This window comes from Phoenix dactylifera, unplaced genomic scaffold (assembly GCF_009389715.1).
Source record: "Phoenix dactylifera cultivar Barhee BC4 unplaced genomic scaffold, palm_55x_up_171113_PBpolish2nd_filt_p 000245F, whole genome shotgun sequence".
Taxonomy (NCBI): Eukaryota; Viridiplantae; Streptophyta; class Magnoliopsida; order Arecales; family Arecaceae; genus Phoenix; species Phoenix dactylifera.
Window position 1 is genome coordinate 534,755 of NW_024067741.1, and position 25,632 is coordinate 560,386.

The 25,632-nt window shown below is 37.5% G+C and overlaps 1 protein-coding gene across 2 annotated transcripts in view; it reads right to left on the reverse strand.

The window, feature by feature from the left end:
* Positions 1-4,556: 4,556 nt before the first annotated feature.
* The window catches only part of LOC103696821 (protein MICRORCHIDIA 7-like), a 53,724-nt gene continuing 32,648 nt past the window's right edge, over positions 4,557-25,632 (reverse strand). The window contains exons 11-20 of one of the 2 annotated variants that reach the window (XM_039117593.1): positions 22,709-22,870; positions 22,510-22,605; positions 7,116-7,167; positions 6,926-7,037; positions 6,761-6,831; positions 6,102-6,556; positions 5,851-5,987; positions 5,696-5,771; positions 5,181-5,303; positions 4,557-4,997 (exon numbers count right to left, since the gene is read on the reverse strand). In XM_039117593.1, the coding sequence (XP_038973521.1) occupies positions 4,941-4,997; positions 5,181-5,303; positions 5,696-5,771; positions 5,851-5,987; positions 6,102-6,556; positions 6,761-6,831; positions 6,926-7,037; positions 7,116-7,167; positions 22,510-22,605; positions 22,709-22,870 (1,341 nt within the window). In that variant the 3' untranslated portion in view covers positions 4,557-4,940. The remainder of the gene's footprint in view (positions 4,998-5,180; positions 5,304-5,695; positions 5,772-5,850; positions 5,988-6,101; positions 6,557-6,760; positions 6,832-6,925; positions 7,038-7,115; positions 7,168-22,509; positions 22,606-22,708; positions 22,871-25,632) is intronic. The other variant, XM_039117594.1, reaches the window with a different exon arrangement.

The window sequence follows — 25,632 nt, forward strand, 5'->3', positions numbered from 1 at the left end:
GCGTTCTCGAATTTGCGACTGAACTCGTTGTTCATCACAGCCAGCATAATGCACTAGACTGTGATTCGGTCACTAAGCCATTTATAATAAATTTCTCGGACCGTTCTCCAGGCATTGGGTGCGATCTGCTCAGGTGCCGGATCTGTCAAAACGTACAAAATCCGTTCGTGCTCTAAGACTATCTTAAGCTTTCTAAGCCAGTTATTAAAGTTGAGTCCTGTTAGCTTATCGCTATCTAATAGCGTTCTGAGCGACAAATTTGTGGCCATTTCTGCATAAAGAAAAATCATGACACTTATTAGTATATGAATTAATTAAACCTAAAGAGTTGGACTTTAGTCTAGAGGTTCTTCCACTATTTTATATAAATTGTTAACCTCTACATTCAATTTGAAGAATTACCCTAATCCTTTAGTGGGCACTAGAATCCACATGATCGCATATGGGCCCGAGTGTGGCTCGCTAACCCATGTGCATCAATGGGTAGGTTTTTAACCAATTGTTGCATCTAAACAATTTCTAGTGTCAATTTTTACCCCAGGCTCCTCTTCAGCAGGCATGTGGCATCTCTACTGAAAGTCCTGATTAGGTCCAACCATGAACATGACATAATTCAATGTAACCTACTAATAGATAACCAGGCCCGAGTGTGGCTCCACTAATCTGATCACTTATAGAAGGCACAACTAACTCATCATATTATGAGTGATAATTCCATTGGACGATAAGCACCAGGTGTGTGGCACCTCCAATGATTATCGTACCATTGGACCCATTATTATTCAACTTATGGGAGGCTTTGAGCTAGTTATCTCTATAACTATTTTATTTTAGGGACCTAATAATTTTAGAGCATTTGATTTCATAGAGAAGAGAAGAGATGAACCAGTTAATCTTGATCCTCCCACTGACTTCACCAAGTCAGATTAAAAAGAAACTAGATTCAACCCGGTTCTTAGGCACCTAAATCAGTCGCACTGATTTTTCTTATAAGCATGGATTAATTCGAATCATTAAGTGATCGAATCAAAACGTGATTGACCAAGTTGGCCAGGTAAGTGATATCGGTGGGAGGGATGTGCTATTAACTCGACAAAGACTAATCAGTTCGAGTAGCTCCCAATTAAAAACCACCGGTCAAAACTGTCAAACTTACCTTAGACACCGACTGGTTAGTCAATTTTGATTTTGACCGTCCTAATGACTCGAGCTTAACCATTGAGCCTCAATCAAGTTCCATTTGATCAAGTACAACTATGGTATTTGATTGAGTATCTTTGACCTAATCTAATTACTACTTTGTTAGATTTTAACAATTACTCCAATTAGTCCATCTTTGATTTTAACCCTAGTCTAACCCAGTTTATTAGAACCTGCTTTGAGCTAACCCAAAAACCCCCAAGATTTATGCAACGTCAATTAGAATTTAATTCACAATTCTAAATCACTTAATTTTTAATTAAGTGTAGGTTTATGAAAAAATTTAGATCACTGCATAAGTCTTAAATCACATATTAATTACAAACTTTTAGTTCTTAAAACTTATTTTCAGATCTGAGTTTGTCAATTAAACATGCTAATATCAAATTTAATTCATGTTTATAAATGATTTTATCATGTTCATACATCATATATATAAACTAACATAGATTTAACCTAAACAATGTACATCATATGCAACTGATTTTTAGATTTGATTTGTCATATAAAAATAGAAAGTAAATCAATCATAAATCACTTTTAGATCTGATCTAAACATATCTATAATTTCAGATTTAATTAGAAAGATTAAAACTACTTTTAATCTTCTTTTCGTGGTTCATCTTTAAGGATTGGATCATAGTAGTACCCGTACACGCCATAAGAGATCCCATTGAATGGGAAGAGAGGGTTATGAACCCTTCTTTCTCCTATAGTCGGACAGCCTGGTGATCCACCCAATCTGATTACTTGACTACTAGGATTAGAAATCATGTTTTAAACATAAACATTTAAACATTACATCGAATCTCGCTCTGATACCATTGAAAGGAACCCTTGTGGGTTGCATGCATGATTTTAAAAATTTTCTAGAAATCAACGGAAGCAATTAAAAATTAAACTCTTTAATTTTCATGCATGCTTGAGATCTTATCTCTACCATAAAAATAAAATTCAAGATTTAAATATTTATGTAAAACATGAAACTTTGATTGTATTCTAACATATAATCCTGAAATTTCAGCAACCCTGAAATTTCAGCAACCATGTTTAAGATCTAATCTTAATTTCTAATGAGATCAAATCTTATACCTGATTCACTGGAGGTCTTTGATGACTTCTTGATCACGCTCTGTAGTCATACATGCATCCGGCCTTTATGGATCGTCCACGCGAAGCTCCAGGAAGATCGACGACTGTGGAAGTGCTAGCTCATGCAGAGGTGCTGCAATGGCTGAACCTTTTCTCTTTCGAAGCACTCAACCTTTGATTATTCTTCGAGAAGATGAATGATAGAGATGAAGGAGAGGAAGAAGAAGAGGAGGACAGCCCAATCTCAGAATTTTCATAAACCTTTTGAAAACCCAAAGAAGCATCTCATGAACCCTAGGTGTGGAGGTCCTTTTATAGCCTTGGACCCCCCACGCCACACCTCTATTTTTGCCAACTTATTTGGCTGATAAAATCTCCAAAAATTCTAAAAAATACGGCAGCAAAGAGGAGAATAATCTCTCTTAATTTTATGGAACACCCCTTCTCTAAAAAGGATTACCAAAGGGATAAGGATGAGGTGTCACTTTTCTCCAAAAGATAAAGCTAGACTTCTAAAATTTAGGAATTCTTTTCCTTATCTAACTCTGAATTTTTGGACTCATAATCCTTATCAAATAAGGACTTCTAATTGACTTGGGTCAAGCCCAATCCAATTGGGTCAAGTTCCATCAATTGGGTCAAGCTCAATCTACTTGGGTCGAACCCAATCCAATTAGGTCAAATCCTGATGTAGCCCAAATTGAAGCATATTCAATTTGGCTCAACCTAAGCCCAATCATTCAATCAAATTAAGTTCATTAGCAATCTAATTGCTAATTAATCCTTCAATAATTCAATAATTATTTTATTACAACTTTTGCTTAAGATAATTTGTCAATCGAATTAACCAAATTACCCCTAAATAATTCTTAATCATCAATCAGCCATTTGATCAACCTAGAAACTTCTATGCGTGTGACCCCATAGGTTCTAATTTTGCTTGAGCTTTTCATGCTCTCCTCATTCTGTGACTTTAGCTTTTTGGAGCACGAGATCTCCATGTTGCCCAAGGTGACAAGCCAAGAGGGGGGGTGAATTGGTTTCTCTTAATTTTAACTATCTTACTTATGTTAATTGATGAGTTAGTGGAATTAAAACAAATCACAATACAAACAACAAGAAGTATAGTGGTTCGGTGCTCTCCTAAGCACCTACGTCCACTCCCCAAGCGATCCCTTGGGAATTCACTATAATCCCGCGGATTACAGTTGGATTGTTTTCCGGGCTCATAATCCAAAAACCTTTACACTTTGGTTTTCCGGATTCACTAAAAACCTATGTTGGTTTTACGGACTCACCAACGAACCTATGTTGGTTTTTCGGGCTCACCAACGAACCTTTACAATTGGTTTTACGGGTTCACCAATCAACCTATACCGTTGGTTTTGCGGGCTAACCAACTAACCTTTACAAGGAGTTTAATAAACAAAGTAAGAAGATTTAAGCTCCTAGATGAGCAAATATAACAATATAATGTACAAAGAAGAGTTTAGAAAATAGTTATCGCTTGATGTGACTTCTCTCTTCTTTGTCAAGAATGCTTCACTTTTCAAGGATGGATGGAGCTCTTAATGACTCTTGGAATCTGCTCAACCACTTTCTTTTTACTCTTGAATGAAGCACTTGGATGAAGAAAATTAGGACACTTGTCTTTCTTGTGTACTCTTTGATATTTTGCAAAAGGATGTTCTCTCTGATGAATAGTGCCACTTTAAATAGTTTCCTTCATCCATTGGACAAGCCCCAATGGTTAGAATTCAAAAACTAGCCATTACTCACTGTTGAGAAGTCAAAAAGTACTTCTACAGAACTAGCCGTTATGCTTCTGCCCGTGCTTAGGTCGACCCAACTTTAGTAACAAAAATTACATCCTATATGGCTCTTGGGTTTCACATCCAGATGTACGCTACAGAAGACCGCAAAACTGAAAGCCACTCCTGTAGATTTTCTTTGGGATGGACACCAGAGAGATTGTCCTATGGGAAAGGGCAGTTTTGGTACGGTGATGTTAGAGCCCCTCGTAGAACGGTAAAACTTATTTTCTTTTTAGGACACCTCTAAGGATTTGAAAAGAATAATTCTTCATTCATTCCTCTGAATCAATACTTGTATAGGCTATCACCAAAGCAGCCAAACCTACCAATAACAATCCAGTATCGCGCCAAATGCTAAAATATAAAAATATGAAAACTGAAAAGCAAGGTCTGTTTTGAGTGAAGGAATCACTGCCTCCTGCTTAAATTACAAGCACTAAGAGTCCGAGAGAGGAAAAGATGAATTTAATTTTTTCTATACAGCCTAACATTTAAAATTGTTACAACTAGTTACTATTGATAGCATAAGCTATACAAATAAAGGTAAATAACAAGCAGATAAAGTTGCATCAGAAAATTCCCTTGCTACAATGTGATTGTAATTTCTCAATACAAGGCAAGCCAACACCATAGAGTTGACTATAAGAAATGTCAAAAGTATCCACCATTGCTGCAGTCAGTTACTGGTGCCATCTCTACGACCAAAATGTGATCCCTCCAACATCATGTGCAGGTGCTTCATGACATATCCATTTGCTGACACCAAATAAAGATATTGGTGTCTTTGAAGGCATACAATCATCTTCGCCTTTACCAACGTCCTATGTCTTGTGCTTACTTCCGGCTAGTACCCAACTTCTCTATCAACTCTTGTATGGTTAAAGAAGCATCCTTCAACAGAGAAGGCAATTATAATATCAAAATCTATTAAGGCTTGTTGAGTGTTTCACAGTGCAATATTGCAATAGTGAGAATAGAACAAAATTTGTTCGGAGCACCCTCATGCAACAAAATGGAACATTTGAGTAATAAGAGCGGGGTTGAAGTTCAGACCAAGCCCTTCTCAGTTCTCACCTTTAACTTCTTCCGCAAATTTTCCTCCTCTTTGTCTCGCCGACCTCTTTCTTCTGAAAATATTTCAATCAGAGCCTCTTGCTCTTTGTTTGCCGCCTCCAATTTCTGGTGTGCTGCTTCAAGCTGGTAAATTCACAAAGCATAATCATTAGGAAAATAAATGCCAATATCCAAATCCAACATTTAAAGCAAAATCAATGGAAGGTCATTTTTGACTGCTCATCAGCGAGGCACTAAGGCTCCTGCCTCCCATCAGCTGAAAAAACTTGTTTACTAATCTTGTTAGGTGATGCAATTGAAATGAAGGGGTTATTATAATGGATTTATGTTATTATAATAAGTGATGCAATCATTTAGTTTAATTTGCAGCTACAATACTGGCGTTCAACCTAAGTGTTTTCTCTAGATACACATCTATGGGATATTGCACACGATACAACTGAAGTACTGAAACCTTTTGCAAGAAGAACATATAGTTGTTTCCTAGAAATGAAACAATGTATCATTATACTCACTTGCTCATTCAATGATTTATTCCTATCCCTCTCATATTGCAGTTCTTGTAACATTGATTCCTCCATCCTTTTGAGCCTACAAAATGAATACCAAAATTACATATGCATCAATATTTCCTATTTCATGCTAACTGTGTCATCATGTGTTAGCAGACCTGTTGTTCAACTCTTTGTTTTCATCCTTCAACTGTTTGATACTAAGCTCTGACTCTTCAAGATCTTGTCCACTTCCATTACATAAGACAGTGGATGCCTGCCCATCATATAAGTATAACATGAAGTTTGTTGCGAGCTGAAAAATAATTCCAAGCACTGAATTTACCTAGATATTAATTTATCTAAAAATAAAATGAATATCAGCTTGTGAATGATCCAAGATATATCCAACTGAATTAAATCTATTTACCTTTGAATGTGATCTGGTAGTAATTTGGTTGATCCCCCCATCTTCATTTGCAGCATGATTTCCTTTAGTTAAATTATTTGTTGAACATTTTGGACCACCAGAATCATTTACAGTTTTCTTTGAAGGGACGCATTCAATCTCCAGGTCACTATCATCGCTTATGTGTCGTGTTCCATTTGCCTTTGAAAGTGGAGACCTTATATCTTTTTCAACTTTCTCGGCACTTTTTACATTACGCTCTCTTAAAAACAAAGAACGTGCAATGCCCAATTTACCCGAACCAGTGGGTGAGTTTCTGGCATTCCCTGCCTTGACATTTGATCCTGAAAAAGACTTGCCCGTAGATTGAATCTTGATTGAATTTTGTGGTTTGCTTCTGTGAGATACACCATTTGGAGAAGCATACTTCTTGGAATGCTGGGATATTGAATGAGAAGGGGCTTCAGGTGAGCTCTCTGTCAAAAAGTGACTATTTTAGGAAAATAACTAGCAGATAAAGTATATACTCGACAAAAGTAAAAGATTTTATCCAGATATGGTAAGAATGCCGAATGCATCCTCAGGATACTAAAAGTCATTTATCCATATTGCAAGAAACCAACATGAAGTCATTGCATGAACTGTTCTCATTTCTAATAAATGTGAAATGCTTTCGCTACCTCTGTCTTCACAGTCAGTTTGTTTTTTAGTACGCCTTGGAGCATAGCCAATTCTATGACAATTTGTTGACCTGAATGCAACAACAGACGATTTCGATGAAAGAACAAAATAATTGGTTGCTATTTCATCCTCAAGCTGGAGATCCATCGATGATAAGAACAAACCAATATGTTTTCTGCATCTGAACTAGTCGTGTTTCTAGTCTTGAAAGAATAGTTGTCCGTTCAAAGTCTTGCTTATCATGAGCTGGCTCAACAAAATTGGCCTCCAATACACCTGTAATGGAATGTACTTCTCAAGAAATCATATTACAGGGAGATGAAACAACAAATTTGAAATTAGAAAAAGTGGTACCTATAACTCCACGCCCATCACTTCCAGCAGCACTCCATACTCTCCAGAAAGGCTGGCAAGGGTACAAAACAAGTAAAAAATAATTTGATGAGTTACAGAAGAAAACAGCCCAAAAAATGATGGTTTCTAATCAATGATTTAAATCCTTTTCTAGAAACTGAATTAATGCAGAGTAACAGAAATAGCACAGAACTTGCTCGGTAACAATCACTTCTCTGAAATGAGCTTAGAAATGAAAGGGAACACTTTGTAATAGTTATCAGATCACAAACAAGCACAGTAAACTTGACAAGTAGATGCTATACTCCTTGTATCTTGCAAGATTAATCATAGAAGTAAAGAAAAACAGTGCAGCCTTGAGGCAAACCAAAATAAGATCTCTCAGAAGCTCAAAGGAGCAAAGCATATCCTAGAAGATATTCTTGAAAATTTGAGATCCATGAGCAGAACCCAATGAAAAGATCTCTAGTTCTCTCTTTTCTTTTGTTTGCTTTTTTTAAGAAACTAAATGACCATGCTGGCCTGGTCTGAGTTATCCATGACTGCACTAAAAACTGACATTGCAATACAGCATGCTATGAATTCAAATTATATGGTCCCGCTATATCAAAAGCAAAAGCTGCACACTTCGAGGGGATCATACCCCCCAAAGCAAGAGAAAAACTCAAGCAATTAATATAATGGTCTTTGGCTCATAAGGCATTTAGAATTAAATGATTTAGCGACAAAAAAAAATGATAAACTCCTAAATAGAGTAATTTCCTACTATGATAGGCTTAATCAGATCCTTCATAGGCTCCTAGTACAATAAGGACCAAATTTAAAATAGACTTTCCAAAACATCAAATAAGAATTTTCAGTAAATGGCCTCATATCATCAAACTGCAATAACAAAGCTACTAAGGAACAGCACAATTTCAACTTTCTAGAACAAAATATGCATAAATCACATCAATAAAAGAAAATATCTATAAAAGCAGTGTGTGTCATGCTTATAGAAACCCTACAATTTGAATTGTTGTCCAGCATAACCACAATGTTTTTCAGGATAGTTTATTAGTTTGTATCAACGTTCGTTGTCTCAACCCGAATTGCATGGTTTGGCATGTACCAACCCGTTCCAAGCAAAAACAAAGTCAAGACAGGTTTGGTTCCGATGAAGCCTCAAACCAGCCTGAACCGATTTGAACCAAGAAAAACCGCCCAATCCTGCTTTTTTCAGAGTGGTTCACTGCCTTTATAACACCTCCTCCAGACCCAGCCCTAAGTCGCCTTGCCTCCCGCTCTCTCTCGCATTTGGCTTGGGCTAGGGATTCAACACCCCCTCCTCTCGCCACCACCATCACCTCCAAGGATGGTCAAGGTGCGAGCTTTGCCCTCTGTCTCAGCCTCTCTCCCCTGAAGATGATGACCCCAGTGGCTTCCCCTCTCTCTCTTAGTCTCTCTCCCTATAGAAAACAACGATGACCCTAGCAACTTCAACCCCCCTCCCTCTCTTAGTCTCTCTCCAAAAGACAACAACAACCTTGGAGGCTTCACCCCCTCTCCCATCCTTGCCTTCTCCCTCCCCTCTCCTCCCTCTCCCCCAGTTCCGATAAACCTCGAGTCAGCACATTATGTACTAGTACCACACTAAATCAATCGCTAACTGGTATGACTCTCAAAACTGGTTTGGTGAACCTTGGTTTGTATTGTTATTTCCACAATTCACAAATATAACATCTCAAAAGATGCATAATGGAGAAAAGCACAAGCACATATGCACATGTTGCCATGTGCAAACATAAACTTACGTGTTTATGAGGATGCATATGCATTCACAATGCCCCTTTGCATTAACTAGAACCAGTTTTCAGAGAATGAATTCTTAAGTTTGCCCATGTAATGCTTGTTAAAATGTTCAAAATTTCCATAAAAACAAAAACTATAAGCAACAAAAGTTGTTCCACGTATCTGGCAACCGAATTCATTAATTTATTGCTTGCTTATTTAAGTTGTGTCGCTTGTAGCAAAACTTGTGAGTGTTATCACAAAGTTTTCATTCAGATTGATTCTTCAATTCTTTCTCTGAGGTTGACTAGAGAAAATTCACCTATCTATCCAAGACAATCACTGTATTGAGTAATCATTAGAAAATCATGCTAGATCACTGCCTATTATTCCACTCTTATACCAACTGCTCTAATCTTCTGATTGAATTCAATGATGACAAAAAGTAAAGTGCATCATCTCTTCATCACTTAATTATAGTTGTGTTGAATACCATTTCATCTTCCTCTCCTATTTTATTATAGGTTTATATAGGTAGAATAGGAATCTATGGATATATTGACCTTCAAGTATGACTAAAGACTCATTTCTAAATAGTATACACACTTCCACCATTTATAAACTTCAGTTTGGCTTACACCTGCATTCTTGGTCATACCTTCCCATTCTGAACCTATTTTCCAAGGCATGTGATTTTCCACTGTCCACTTTGTACTGGTGTATAGTTGCTAACACCAACAAAATAGGGGGTTCAAAAGTTTTAGCATATGGTATCCATCTACACAATGTCCACCACTTGGAACTTTTCATTATTTACCTAAATGTATCATGTTAGAGAGAGAAGCGAAGGCCGATGCCTAAGTCATAGATACTATCTCCTGGACTTATCCAATGCATCATCATGAATCGAGTTATTTTCTATCTCTATGTTATAAAATAGTCTATCCTTCTTTTCTGTCTAAATGCATATGCAATTCCTGGTTGTTCCTTTCCATTCTGAACTAGCCATCTCTTATCACCATGGCGCAAGATAGAAGAAGAAAGAGAGAGAAGAAGATGAAAAGGGAAGAGGAGGAGGAGAAGGAGAAGAGAATAGGTGGAGAAGAAGAGAAAAAAAAGGCAGATGAAGAGAAAATGGTGGAATTCTCAATATTCTAGAATGAAAGAATTCTCAATATTCTGTAATCTCAATAATTCAAGCTATTCTCCGTTAACATAGCAATAGATTTATTTAGATAACCCAAAACCCAAATAAGAGTCTGGTTAAAAATAAAATACGAGAGCCCATATAAAATACTAATTCTAGAATCCACATAACTCTAGTTCCAAATAAAAATAAAATTCTCTAATTTTTAAATCAGATAAAATTTTCTAATCTCTATATTTGCAATTAACACATATGCATCTAGATCTCTTATTAATAGACAGTCCTTCGTCATACTCTCCCAATTAGAAAAAACTCAACTCCAGAGAGTTTGACTACAAATAATACTTGAGAAACGCAAAAAGGTGCGAAACTCATCCTCTGTAATCCAAAAAGCATCAGATGAAAGGCAGCCTTTCTATTGAACAAAATAATGATAGAAGTCATCATCAAAAGAAGTAACAATCTCGTCATCTAAAATTGTCTCAATTTCATCTCTTTGTTGAGAAAAATGCAGAGCTTTAGGAATTGTAGAACCTGCATGGAATTTTTAGGCAAATGTTCTGGATGAATACAAACCATAACATCTCTTCTACATTAAACTTCTTAACCCTACGATGCACATCAGCAGCAAGTTTTTATAATCCGCATGACTCATAGTAATTTTGCATCTAACTTTATGGTTCAGAATATAGATACCTTCTCTAACAAAACCCCAAGGAAAGTGGCTTATTCTTAGATCTAGAATCTTTACTTCAGGCTAAGTATGGGTCGAGATAGTATTCTTGTTCTTATGCTTAAACACATAAGTGTTCTCCCTACCATGGTGGGTCACATCCATGGGCACCCTGATAAAATATATGCTACATCCATAGGTAACAGATCACGCATGGTATGGGTCGAAATAGTATTCTTGTTCTTATACTTAAACATGTGTTCTCCCTACCATGGTGGGTCACATCCATGGGCACCCTGATAAAATATATGCCACATCCATAGGTAACAGATCACGCTTGGTATGGGTCGAAATAGTATTCTTGTTCTTATAATTAAACACATAAGTGTTCTCCCTACCATGGTGGGTCACATCCATAGGCATCCTGATAAAATACATACCACATCCATAGGTAACAGATCACAATACACCTCATCTTTATAATCTTCCATTTTAATAAACATCTCTCAGTCACAGGAAAGGTTGTCTTATTGACGCAAGCTAACTTCAAAGGCTGGGATATGGCTCTATCTTAAGATCCAGTCTAACTATAGTAGCCTTGGAGACAATATTCATTGTACTACCCCATCTATGAAAAATATTAGTATACTTCCACTCATCACTATTCATAGCGGTGGACAAAATATACATCACTATATTGCAATGATGGTCATTTATCTCTAAATCATCCTCAAATTCTCACCCCAGAAAGTTTTCTGATCCTCAACCTCTTGTGGATAATCAAACTCTTACTCTAAAGGCTAAAACTCTCAGGGCTTTAGCTACCCTCTGACTTAATTACTCAAATTGCTGACTCATTCACTCAAATTTCTAATCTATGAAGTTCATAAAGATTTGAGGGTCAAATTGTGGTGCAGAAGTGGAGGGAATGACATTTGAGACAGTTTGATTCATGATGGAGAGGTCGTCACTCTTTGTTTTTGGGTATGGTGTGATGCAAAGATAGACTTAAAATTGCAATAAGCAATTATAAATCCTAAACAACTACGACGCACACACGCAAGACTAGTATGTTCAATGCAAATGATATGCCAAAGTCCACTTAATGCAACAAATGAGGCTAGGTGAAGCAAATAAGAAAGCTAGATGCAAATAAAGGTAAGGTGCAACAGACCAGAATATTGTCTTTTTTTTGTGGCGGAAGCAAAGAGATAAGATTAACTTGGAACTAAAGCAATTTACTAATCACCCAATCAAATAAATATCAATCAAACTTTCAAAGAAAAAAAAAATCTTACCTCAGAAAAGAATTTTACCTTATAAAGAGTATTCTAAACCACTACACATTTTAGGGAAGAAAAACTCATTGTAGAGGCAGAATCAGCGGAACCGGATGTCAAAAATGAATTAGCACATCAAAATTAGCTAGGGACAAGCTTTGGGTGTTCATGTGGCAGACATTGCTAGCATGATGCAAACGTGGAAGCTGACATTGACAAATGGCGTGTCGCTGCCAACTTGGAAAAAGGCGTTGACTGGATGCTGATATGGCACTACTGACCGGCTATTGATGTGGCAAATGATGATGATGTGGTGTTGACTAGATCGGGATCTGACCAAGAAACCGGGGCTGGATCAAATTAAAGGCAAACAAGTCTGGGCTCTAAGAAGGTTCAGTTGGATCTAAAACCGTGGATCCGGTTGGATCTGGATTTGAACCTAGATCCACAAGGGGCTTTCTTCCTCACAAGGCCTCGTGCTAACCCTAGACGAAGGAGGCAAGCACAGTACAAGGCTGGCAGAGTGAGAGTAGCAACAGAGGCTAGAGAGGCCAGAGAGCAAAACATGTGAGAGGGTCCGAACAAGGTGCTGGATTGCCACCTCCCATGTTAGCTGCGAGAGGGACCAAATGGCTTGCAAATCACCGGCGAGGGAGAGCGACGAGAGGGAAAGGTGGAAGGCCAAGATGGCAAGTTGTGGGAGGGTGGCATCGAGACAAATCTGCTCGTCAATGCAATAACAAGATTGAGGTTGGTTCAAGGCCTTGATCTAGGCGGCGATAAGGCAGAGGAAAAGGAGAGATTGTAGAGGGAGTCTAAGCAGGAGAAGGGATTTGCAAGGTAACCATAGCTAGAGGCTACAAAGATTGGTGCGGTTGTGATGGAGCAAGAGGGTTCTGGCGAAGGGGGTGGTGGGCCATCGATGGCCAACAGCAAATAGGAATGAAGAAATGGGAGGGACGGCCGCAAATAGGAATGGTTTTTTTCCTCCTTTTTTTGTTTTGTTGGTGTTGGTGTGGTGACGAAGGACCTTCCAATAAGAAATCCAGGTGCGCTTCTATTAGACACAAATATAAAAATTAGAAAAACTTATTTTATTTCAAAATTAAAAAATTTTACTTTTATATGGACTCTAGGACTAGAATTTTATGCAGACTCCAGCATTTCACTTCTATACAGGCTTTTATTAGAATTTTAGGTTATCTATATAACCACATTAATGTGATAATTGAGAATGTAGTTTGGATCATAGTTTACCGAACCGGGCCAAACCGTTCGATTCAGACAGTGTCGAGCCGACTCGGTGCGAAACCAGATCGGTTCCCTTATTATTTTCAGTTTCGGCCCTGATCCGACTAGAACCGGTACCGAACCGGCCGGAGCCAGTCCCGAACTGACTAGAACCGGCCGAAAAGGGTGCGAACCGGCCGGAACCAGCCAAAACCGTTCAAACTCAACGCAAACCGGCCAATTCACACTTAGTCAACCCGGTTCCAAACCGGGTTTCCAATAATGACTTGCGTGAGGCATTATTTGATATTGAAAAGGCCCAAGAAGGCCTTTCCAACAACAATTGAAAGCGGCAGAGAGGTTTTCGCCGCTTTTCCTTTCCAACCACTCAAAAATCTTGCTAATTCAGAAATTCAAAAAAAAGATTCAAGCCTAAATAAGGTGTGTTTTCTTTCTCCTATCTCATTTCCTTACTTTTTTAGAAGGCATGAAAAAATAGCTCGAAAATTACAAAATAAGAAGAGATCATGCCAAATTTTTGATTTGAGCTGATTTTATTATATATTGTAGATCTATAAACGATCTACACGATGACATAAAGATCTTATGGGATGAACATACAAGACTACAATACCGCTTGAATAGAGAGATGGACAGATATGTCTCCTGACTATGCTGATGATCCGAATAGCTATGAAAGGCATCGCCCCTCAATCCGATTTTAGATATCGGTACGTATGTTGTACTTTAAATGGATATAATTGATTATATTATTTTATAATTTTTACAATACTACTTGATTTGAGGATATTTTATAATGTTCCTTGTAGCATGCAACATCTCACTAATCATTTTATGATTTATATTATTTTAAAACAATAAGATGCATCATTTAGGTTAAACCGGAATCATAGAAACATTAAAAAAACATAAAGAAAGCATCAGAAAAAATCAAATTAGACTTAAAATCATTGAAAAAATTTAAAAAACAGTGATTACCAATTATAAATTCTTGAAAACTCAAAAAAATGGGCATGCCAGTTCCAAACCAATACCGATCTGTACCGGCCGCTAACCGGTACGGATCCTAGTATCGGTTCGGCGGACCTTGATTTCGATTATTGAGATTTAAGAATATAGAATATCGAGTTGCCCTTTCCCTCCACATTCTCATCTAATCCCTCCTCTCCTTTCCTACATCAATTTGGTATCAGAGCCCTTTATCGTATGTGAGGATGATAGTGGTATTTTGATGATTAATACAATAATCAAGAGTATGTTACAAGTTAATTCGATACTTCATTTATGAGTCTGTTACTCTCAGTATATTCGTATAATAAGATAAAGATGCATTTCATTGTTTATATGGATGAATCTAACCTTGAGTTGCAGCAAAGTGTGGATTGAGTCGACCCCAAGGTTGATTGGGTCGACCCCGGCACATCAAGAAAGCATCTGGCACACTTCTGCAAAAATGGCACGGATGAACAGTAGTTGGGTCAACCCAAGGAAAGCATGAGTCGACCCAAACCTCAAGCCTCTCAAGCCTCAAGAAAGCAGTTCTCTGAAAACACTGAGAGGGTCGACCCAAGAGGAAGTTGAGTCGACCCAAACTTGAGTCGACCCAAACACTGAGAGGGTCAACCCAAAGGCAATGACATTCAAAATAGGTTCTCTGGAAACCCTGAGAGGGTCGACCCAAGTGGAAGTTGAGTCGACCCAACTGAACCTTGAGTCGACCCAAAAAGATGTTGAGTCGACCCAAGTGAAGGCTGAATTGCAAGGTTCTGTGGTTCTGAGAGGGTCGACCCAAGGAAAGGTTGAGTCGACCCAAGTGAAAGTTGGATCGACCCCAGTAAAAGTTGAGTCGACCCAAGCACGGACAGAAGCATAACGGCTAGTTCTGCAGAAGTACTTTTTGTCCTTCCAACAGTGAGTAACGGCTAGTTTTTGAATTCTAACCATTGGGGCTTGTTCAATGGATGAAGGAAACTATTTAAAGTGGTACTATTCATCAGAGAAAATATCCTTTTGCAAAATATCAAAGAGTACACAAGAAAGACAAGTGCCCTAATCTTCTTCATCCAAGTGCTTCATTCAAGAGTAAAAAGAAAGTGGTTGAGCAGATTCCAAGAGTCATTAAGAGCTCCATCCACCCTTGAAGAGTGAAGCATCCTTGACAAAGAAGAGAGAAGTCTCATCAAGCGATAACTATTCTCTAAACTCTTCTTTGTAGATTATATTGTTATATTTGCTCATCTAGGAGCTTAAATCTTCTTACTTCTTTTATTAATCACCTTGTAAAGATTTGTTGGTAAGCCCGCAAAACCAACGGTGTAGGTTGATTGGTGAACCCGTAAAACCAATTGTAAAGGTTCGTTGGTGATCCCGGAAAACCAACATAGGTTCGTTGGTGAGCCCGTAAAACCAACATAGGTTTTTGGTGAACCCAGAAAACCAAAGTGTAAAGATTTTTGGATTGTGAGCCCGGAAAACAATCCAACTGTAATCCGCGGGATTATAGTGAATTCCCAAGGGGTCGCTTGGGGAGTGAACGTAGGTGCTTAGGAGAGCACCGAACCACTATACTTCTTGTGTGTTTGTATTGTGCTTTGTTAAATTCCACTAACTCATCAATTGACATAAGTAATATAGTAAAAATTAAGAGAAACCAATTCACCCCCCCCCCTCTTGGCTTGTCACCTTGGGCAACAGTATGTTAATTTGGTATAAGAGCAAACCTCAATCCACCACCATTATCTTAACATCTTCGCTGCTCCATCAATGTCACTTCGAGAATAGCACCTGTACACCTATAGCACCATCTCGAGATTCATAGTCCATGCCCCACCACACTACATTGGCAAAAGGAAAAAAAGAGAAAAAAAGATAAGAAAAAAAAAGAGAACAAAGAAAAGAAAAAAGAGAACCCGATCCCTTGTTTTTCCCTAATCTCTCGCCTTTCTCATCTCCATCTCGACCATCGGCAGCCCGCCACCCTTCACCGGAGTTCTCTTGTTCGCTAATAATTGTACCAGAGTCTGATGTTGACCTAAAGGTCAAATCCACAGTCTCATCCGTCGGAATCGGTTTCTCTGTCGGAACCCCTACCTCCACCAATTACTACGCTAAAGCCCTCGCCCTCGCCCTCGACGTCATCTCTCACCGCTAGGGTGGAGATGGCCTTCCCTATTTCCCCTTCTATCTCCTCATCGCCCTCTCACCATGCTATTGTGGGTTCTCACCAGACCGGCTATAGCAAACCAAGCCTGCTAGCTGCTGATCTTCATCTCCCTCCGCCGATCTCCACCACTCCACATCAACTTCCTCCTCTTCACGAAGTCTAACACCAACCCATCAACCTCCGACATACCCCATCATCCTCGTCAACCTCCAAAATGCCCAGAGCTCCTCATCCTCATGAGCTCTGCATCCTTGCCTCCACCATCACCTCTGCTTGTCACCATCCTTTCCATTGACCTCGACCTCCCTTGCTAAATGCCTTCGAGAGGTCCCACACCGCCATCCTCACACTCTTTGATTCCATTGTCACATGGCTGAGGAGCATCACCTAGGGTCTAGGGCTTTGGATCGAAGCCTCAAGAGGAAAAGAGACCTCCGTGTATCCGACTCTAAGCCAAATCCAACCTAGACCCAGAAGAAGCACCACAAACTCGGGTTCACATCCTGATCCAATCCGAACCCCGATCCAATTATGTTAACAAATCCAATTAGCATTCTAGTGCCACATCATGTCACATCACCTGCTAGCATCACTGCCACATCAGCAGTCCCTTCCGTGTCAGCAGTCCTTGCCACATCATCGCTACGTCAACATCTGCAGAATTTTTCAGAAACCTATCCCCTAGCTAATTTCGACATGCTGATTTCATTTTTCACGTCTGTTTCGGCAAATTCTACCTCTATAGTGAGTTCTCTAAAAGGTGAAGCAGTGGTTTAAAGTGCTCTTTGAGTGGTAAGATCTTTTTCTTTTCCTTTGAGAGCTTGCTTGATATTTATTTTGATTGGGTAACTAGTAAATTGCTTTAGTTTCAAGTTCAATTTTATCCTTTTTCTTTCCCAACAAAAAACTATATTCTTGTTCATTGCACCTAGCCCCTATTTGTATCCAGCCTTCTTGCTTGTTGCATCTAGCCTAGTTTTGGGACATTAGCATATCATTTGCATTAAACTTACTAGTTTTATGTGCATGCATCATAGTAGTTTGAGATTCATAATTACTTATTGCAATTTTTAGAGTATCTCTACATACTTTCATTGCCCTACACTTGATTGCATCACATCATGACCAAGAATAGAGGGACCACCATCCACTATAAGACCAAACTACCACAAATATCGTTCCCTCAACTTCTACACCACCATTTGACCCTCAAGCCCTTATGAACTCTATAGACCAGAAATTTGAGCCAATGAGTCAATAATAGGAGCAATTGAGCCAACAAGTAGCTCAAACCCTAAGAGGTCTAGGGGTAGACGAATCTATTAAGCAACCTAATGGGCCCCCTCATATAGTTTGGTTAGTCCAGAATATCCTACCCACTCCCGAGTTAGTAACAGCTACTAATAGGATGAGTTATGCCACTAGACCTACTGGCAAGATCTTCCCTAAGGATCCTTATTATGTGGAATCTAGGCCTGATGAGAATGTAAACGAGGAGAACGAGTTTATAGAGAAATACCAGATTCCAAGAATCAACGTAGACAGGACCATATGCATCCAGTCCATGACTGCTCAGGAGGAATCCATCATTAGCCAGTTGATCGGCATTCTAGATATCCTGCTAGGGTCAACTAGGCATTCCCCTCCATCCCGTAAATATGATCAGGAGGACACTAGAAGTATTACTAGGTTGGTTAAGGTAGATGTGAGATCTTATGATGATAAACTAGATCATGACATCTTCCTATATTGGTTCGATAAGCTTGATGATTACTTTGAATGGTACGATATGAATGATAAAGAGAGAGTTTGTTTTGCTAAGATGAAGTTGGTAGAAGCTGCAAAGAAATATTGGCAGTGTAGCAAAACCTGCAACATCTAGATGAATCGCTTATCACCTAATGGGGATTCACGAAGCAGAAGTTGATCAAAAAATATCTACCTTCTTACCATAGGAATCAATTGTTCAATCAGCTTCTGAACTATAAGCAAACCTCAATAGCGCTCAAGTACATGGAAATATTTGATGAGCTTATGCTTGGGACCAAGACAGAAAGATCCATTTCATACAATTAGGAGGTTTATCAATGGGCTTATCAAAGGTATAAAGAGGGAGGTAGAGTTATATATGCTTGATTCTTTGGAGGAGGCCTATCAAAAGGCCATTGCTACAGCATTAGTTCTCTTCTCAAATGAGTTTCATCAGTCTAGACCTGTTTCCTAGTCAAGATATGCTACCTAGACTAGGATTGTTTCCCAGACAACTTCTAGGGTTAGTACTGCTAGAAATAGGGAACCTCAATTTGTTACTCGTCCTGATGATTCTGTAAGTGATCCCCATTCTAGTGGTTCTTCAGTACAACGTCACCATTATCATAACAGAGGTCACATAGCTGCATGTCCTCGGTGAGCTTTAGTTTTAGAGAAAAAGTCTAATGATCCACAAAAGGTTGAGAATCGAGTAGTGGATCCCGTGGAATATTCTGAAGATGAGAAAGAGTTTGAGAATAATTTAGTAGTGGACCACCATTGTAATGTATTGAGATATGTTTTTTCCACTACTGTGAATAGTGATGAGTAGAAGTGTACTAGTGTTTTTCACATGTTCATTAGATGCAATAAGAGATCTGTTATGCTGGTCATCGATAAGGGTAGTACTATGAATGTCGTCTCTAAAGCTACTACAGCTAGATTGAATCTTAAGGTAGCACCACACCCCAAGCCATTTAAAATAACCTAGGTTAATAAGACAACATTGCCCATCACTAAGAGATGTTTAGTGCCCATCAACATAGAAGATTATGAGGATAAGACATACTAGGATATGTTACCTATGAATGTGACATATGTTGTTAGAACGCCCATGGCTTGATGACTCAGATGCAAGTAACCATGGTAGGGAGAACACTTGTGTTTAAGTATAAGGGTAAGAATATCAACGTGATCCCTACCAATCCCTCAAGTTAGGAGTCTAGATCTAAAAATAAGCCACTCCCTTGGATTCATGTTAGAAAGGGTATCTATATCCTGAACCATAAATTTAGGTGCAAAATTGCAATGAGTAATGTAAATTATAAACTTTCTGCTGATGTGCATCATAGGGCTAAGGAGTTTAATGTAGGAGATAATGTCATGGATCACATTCATCCAAAAGTTTGTATAAAAGTTCGTTCAAGAAATTGTATACCCAAACCATTGGACCATTCACCATCATTAGAAAACTTGGATCTAATGCATATTTATTTAATTTATATGATCATACGAATGTTAGTCCTATTTTCAATATGGAGGATTTATTACCTTACCGAGCCACCTCTAAGCCGATTCGCTTTGCAATCTAGTGAACCTACAAGTACTTTAGTTTCTAAGATGCTATATTTTTCTCAGTAGAGAGATGAGATTGAAACAGTTTTGAATGATGAGATTGTTACTTCTTCTAATAGTGGCTTCTATTGTTATCTTGTCCAACGGAAAGGTTGCTCTCCATCTGATGCTACTTGGATTACAGGGGATGAGTTTCGTACCTCGAGTCCGAGCTTTTTGAGTGGTACTTGCAAACAAACTCTCCAGAGTCGAGTTCATTCCTACCGGAGGAGTACAATAAAGGACCATACCATAGGAAATCTAGGTGCACTTCTATTAGGCACAAATATAAAAATTAGAAAATTTTATTTATTTGAAAATTAGAAATTTTATTTAGACTCTAGGACTAGAATTTTATAAGGACTCCAGTATTTTATTTCTATGCAAACTCTTATTAGGATTTTAGGTTGTCTATATAAACCCATTACTATATTAATTGAAAATATAGTTTGGATTATTAAGATTTGAGAATATAACATATTAAGTTGCCATCTCCCTCTGTCACCTTCTATTCTCCTCTTCCCTCCTCTTCTCTCTCTTGTCCTGCATCATATGGTGGAGCATGGATCGCAGACATGGGGAGGGTGGTTTCTGAGATTGCCACGGCCTTGGTGATGGTGCAACAGGGATGCTGACAGTGGTGGTGGATTAAGGCTTGCTCTGATACCAATTGATGCAAGACAAAGGGAGAAGAAAAAGGAAGAAGAGGAGAAGAGGAGCAGACGAAGAGAAGTAGAAGAAGAGGAGAAAAGAAGGCAGAGGGAGAGAGAAAAGAGGAATTCTCAATATTTTGTAATCTCAATAATTCAAACTTTTCTCAATTAACATAGCAACGGGTTTACACTAATAAACCAAAACTCTAATAAGACTCTACATAAAAATAAAATACCGAAGTCCACATAAAATTCTAATTCTAGAGTCCCAAAATTCTAGTTCCAAATAAAAATAAAGTTCTCTAATTTCCAAATAAAATAAAAAATTTTAATTTATATATCACGTCTAACACAAGTGCACCTAGAGTTCTTTTTAATGGACAATCCTCCATCATCCCGAAAGGCAGAGGGTTTTCTAAGGTTGATACTATGTGTTAGTCAATGTTTCATGAAAAGATGATGGGCAAGATAATGAGAATATTTAATAAGGATCTATGCATATCAGATCTAACAAGCTGTTGTGTTTTTTGTTTATAAGAAAAGCCAACCCACAACTACCAAGGTTAATCAAACATGATCATCACATCTGGGAATATTTTGAAGACATATTTACCTTGTGCTCAATAAAGCAGGCGAAGCCTTACACCAAGATGAGTTCACCACATGGATCCAGATGATAGGTTTATTACAAGTTGATATTGAATGCTGAGCCAAAACCAGGCTCAGAAATGTCAATATGTATGGTAGAACATTGGTCTGCTTAAAAGATCCACTTTCTCTGGCATAACTTCCAAGAACAGTGTTAACTTACTGCTTGTAAAATTGGTAAAAGGTTGGGAATGGGAGATTTTTACATTTCCTATTAACTCTTCAAGAAGCAACAAGGTATCCACGTATTTACTAGCAGCCTGTTTAACTGAAAAAACATCTCATTTCATACTACTGAGATGCAATTGATATCAACAATCCTAGTACCAACAGTACAAGGTAAGGAAAGAAACATATTATATATATTTGTACTTATAAACTCCTGTAATGTTGTCGCAAACAAAAAGATTCTGTAGCACTAATAGGAATTGGATCTAAGGACAAGAGTTAACAATGCCGAAAATTTCCTACAGGTTTGGTCAATTATTCACTTCATTCACTCATGCCACTGTTCATTTCTGATTTATTGCTCAAAACACCACAAATCTTCATCGCATGTTACAGATAAGTCATTTTTTTATCAATTTATATTTATATTCTTTCTTTTGCTCAAATGATTATTCCTCTTCCTTTTCTTCCTTCCACTTCCTAACTGCACTTTAAGCATCAAATTCACTGCTCATGCATGATGTAACTCACATCAAAACATTTTTTAGCTAACAGCAATTCAAGGATCAAGTAAGATAATGCGATAGCAAGATGATGCCTCCATATCAGACATTGCACTCTAGTTTTCTTCTAAAGTTATTAAAGATAAAATAGATACAAGAAGATGGCCTCAAAAATTAGAACTTGGAATTCGACTGTCAATGCAAAACAAAAAAAAAAGACTTGGATAAGCGAACTCTGAGAACGAAATGCATAAATTGGGGGAGAGGGTGAGTTACATTATCTGCATATATTGTCTAAATAATAAAATTATACTTTTAAATAAAGATCACTTCACATGATTGGATCACATTGCTTACAGAACTAGATCATTCAACCTATTAATGCAATCATTCTTCATATTAGAAAGCAATAAATTACATGAGAATGTGAATTGTAAATATTATGTAGAATTCCTACATATTAGTTCTCTACATGGTACCAACACCACGTCACATTTATCTCACAATGTAGAGAGTGTAAAAGATCCTGGTCTCCCTGGCTAGAAAATTTTCACATAAATTTAGAGGACAGGTTTTATGGTGATTTATGAGCAGAGGCACAAAAGTAAGCACAACTCAACCTATATTTTGCACCAACGGGGATGAGTACATTGAATTCTTTGTCCATGTTTGAGAGAGGAAAACTCATAACTTGGTATTAAATTCTCAAGCCAATGGGAAAATAAGAAAAAAACGTGGAACTCGAGTATTTTTTTTAAAGGGGGACAAGGCTCACCTTTATCAATCGATTCTTGTGATAGACATTAAATCCCTGAACATCAATGTGATTTTTAGCATCCTTAACAAAGCCAATTGTAACAACTGCAACCATCTACACAAAGAAAACAATAAAAATCAAAAAATAAATCAATGGCAATTATAAAAGCACTCCTCAATTTAAGAAAAGAATTAGAAAAAGAGTCAATCAGAATTACATTTGGATCCTTCGGAACCCCATCAGCACCTGGATGTGGCTTGTATGTGACCTCTTGTTTTAGCATCATATCATTTACAAGATTGTGGTGTTCAATTTCTTTGCCACGCAGAATCATTCTGAAGAAATGAGGAAGTCTGAGATAAAGAATTGAGGCATAACTCTGCATATATGGGAAATGTTAACAGTGATCAGAAGGAAATTCATATTAACAGAAAAGATAAGTAAAATGCATGTAAGAAGGGCAATTCCCTGCTGAAAACTACATACTGCAAATTATAGAGATAGCATGGTTCATAAAATTCAAACAATCAGTCTAGAGCAATGACAATAACTATCAAGCCTTGTTTGAACTATATGGGGTTGGCTTTACAGATCCTCATTCATCAAGCATTCAGGCCTATTTATAGTTATTTTTATGCTATTTCAAGATTTTCCATTTTATTTCTCACAACTTCTGTCCGTATTCCCTTTAGGTCTATCCCTCCTACATCCTTCAACAACCCCTCCTTACTCGAACGCCCTTCAGGTCTTCAGTTACATGCCAGTACCATTTCAGTTGATTCCCTATTTCTTTATCTTTATTCAATTCCTCCAGTTCCTCCAGTATATCATTTCTAGAAATAAATCTTGCCCTAGTAATGGATGTATAATCTGAAAAGAGGAAAATAGATGATGACTTGTAAAATGTGATTGTAAACAAAATAATGACAGAACCAGAATATGTCACAGCCATAAGTAATTACAAATTGATTTTTTTCATCACATTAGAGCCCATACCATTAGCATTTGTCCGTACAAGCATGTCCATACATCATTTCTTTTAATTATATCTACCAATTTGCAGCATATAAATCAATTCAATGGCATTAGCCTCCTTCTCATTGGCCAGATGCATGGGGCTAGTAGCACAGGCCCAGCATTGAATCCCTGTGCTGACCATGCGCACCTAACTTGAGATTGTCTTTCTTCAGCATTCATCAAATAAAATCAGCAAGCAAGCCCTCCCAGACTCCTACTGTTGCCCAAACTGTGGCAACTGTACAGCTGACAGTCTTTGATTTATTGTAGATGCAGCACATCAGGGAAGCATTTAAACAACGACATTGTACTCAAATAATAGGCCCATTCAAAACTATTATCTTTTGGCTGTTGTTTACAATAGCTTCTTTGGAAACAAAACATCGGCACTAATAATGTGTTTTTCCCCATTGCAACAGGAAATAATGAGCAATGGGAATATAATACTTGAATCACTATTCACTAAATAAAAAATTATTATTTCAAGCTCACAAAGAGATTTAAATTACATGAACGATAAAGATATTAAATGGCAGTTTATATTCCAATTGTATAATACTACTATAACATAACAATGTTATCCAAAAGCCTGTTATATCTGTTCCATGATGATATTTCTTGTTTTATATATTTACTTCAGGTAAAGAATCAACACTCTGTTACCCTCTTAAAATCATTAATTAAAATAACATCATTAGAAAGCCCTTGTTATGCTACATATAGTATAATAGATAATATAAATCAAAGTTTATAAGGCTGTCATTCTGTTATAACAGCTCTTGTGGTCATACCCAAATAATGTTATCCAACCACTATTTGTTCAATTGTTTCTGACATTAACTACTAATGATGGATGTTATAACTGTCACTATATTGGTCATAAAACTTTTGAAGGCTAACTTGGGCAAATAAGATGTCATAATGATGAACAATAGCTCTACGAAATAATGGCATCATACAAAATTACAAAATACAAATTCTAAAATAAGTCACACTATTTTAACTTTAGCCACAATACTGTGGTCTCATATAGAGAGAGAGAAATATAAAAGTTTTACTTGACTCCACAATACTGATAAGATCAAATAACACGTGTTATAACTGCTACGCGACAGCACTGTAGTAGTGATAATGCATATATGGTGGCAGTCATGTTATTTGGCTGTGATGCATGTTAACAAAGTAAATGTTATTTGAACCATTACACTGGTTTTAGCTCATTGTGTTCCACCTTTACTAGGGCTGAAACCGGATAAGATACCAGTATATCCATATTTATATTCGTTTTATTTGATGAATACAGATACAGATACAAATATTAGTCAAATGCAAAAATTCATATCCATATTTGTTTTAAATGGATACGGTACAAATCGAATACTGAAAGTATGGATACAAATATGGATATAAGTTAGATAATTAAATTTTATGACCAAAGATGAAAGATATTACTAAGTGGATGGAAAATCAAGTTAATAGCATGTTAATGCAGTTATATATTTTCCTTACAAGTTCATAAGTACTATATAAAATTAAATAGGGTTAAAAATAGAATCGGATATTCGAATACGAATCAAGTAGTTGTCTATCCATATCATATCCATGTTTCTTTGACGAATATGGATATAGATATAGATATTAGTTGTATACTGAGGATGATAATGTTATTTTGATGATTAACACAACCATTGAGGCCATATCAAATTAGAAATGCAAATTAACTCGATACATCATTGATAAATGGCACACCCTTGATACACTCATGATACATTAGGACTATATGGTCAAAACCACTCTCAAGAATTGATAAACGAGATAAAATTTGTAATAGAGAATGGTAGAAAACTCAAGAATCCATTTTGGCAAAGTTTCACGTTAAAAATACCTAAAAGGGCAATTCGGTAATTTCCACTGTTAAGGGTATGAAACTCTATTGTGCCATGCATCGTAATTTGCTTGGAATATCATATTGTTGTTTCAATGTGCATAACTAACCTTCAAAGTGCAGAAAAACATGGTTAGAGTCGACCCCAATTAGTTTGGAGTCGACTCCGATACATTTGGCACGCCTTGGAACGAAGTGGCACGTCTTTGGAACACTTGGCACAGAGTAGGAGTCGACCC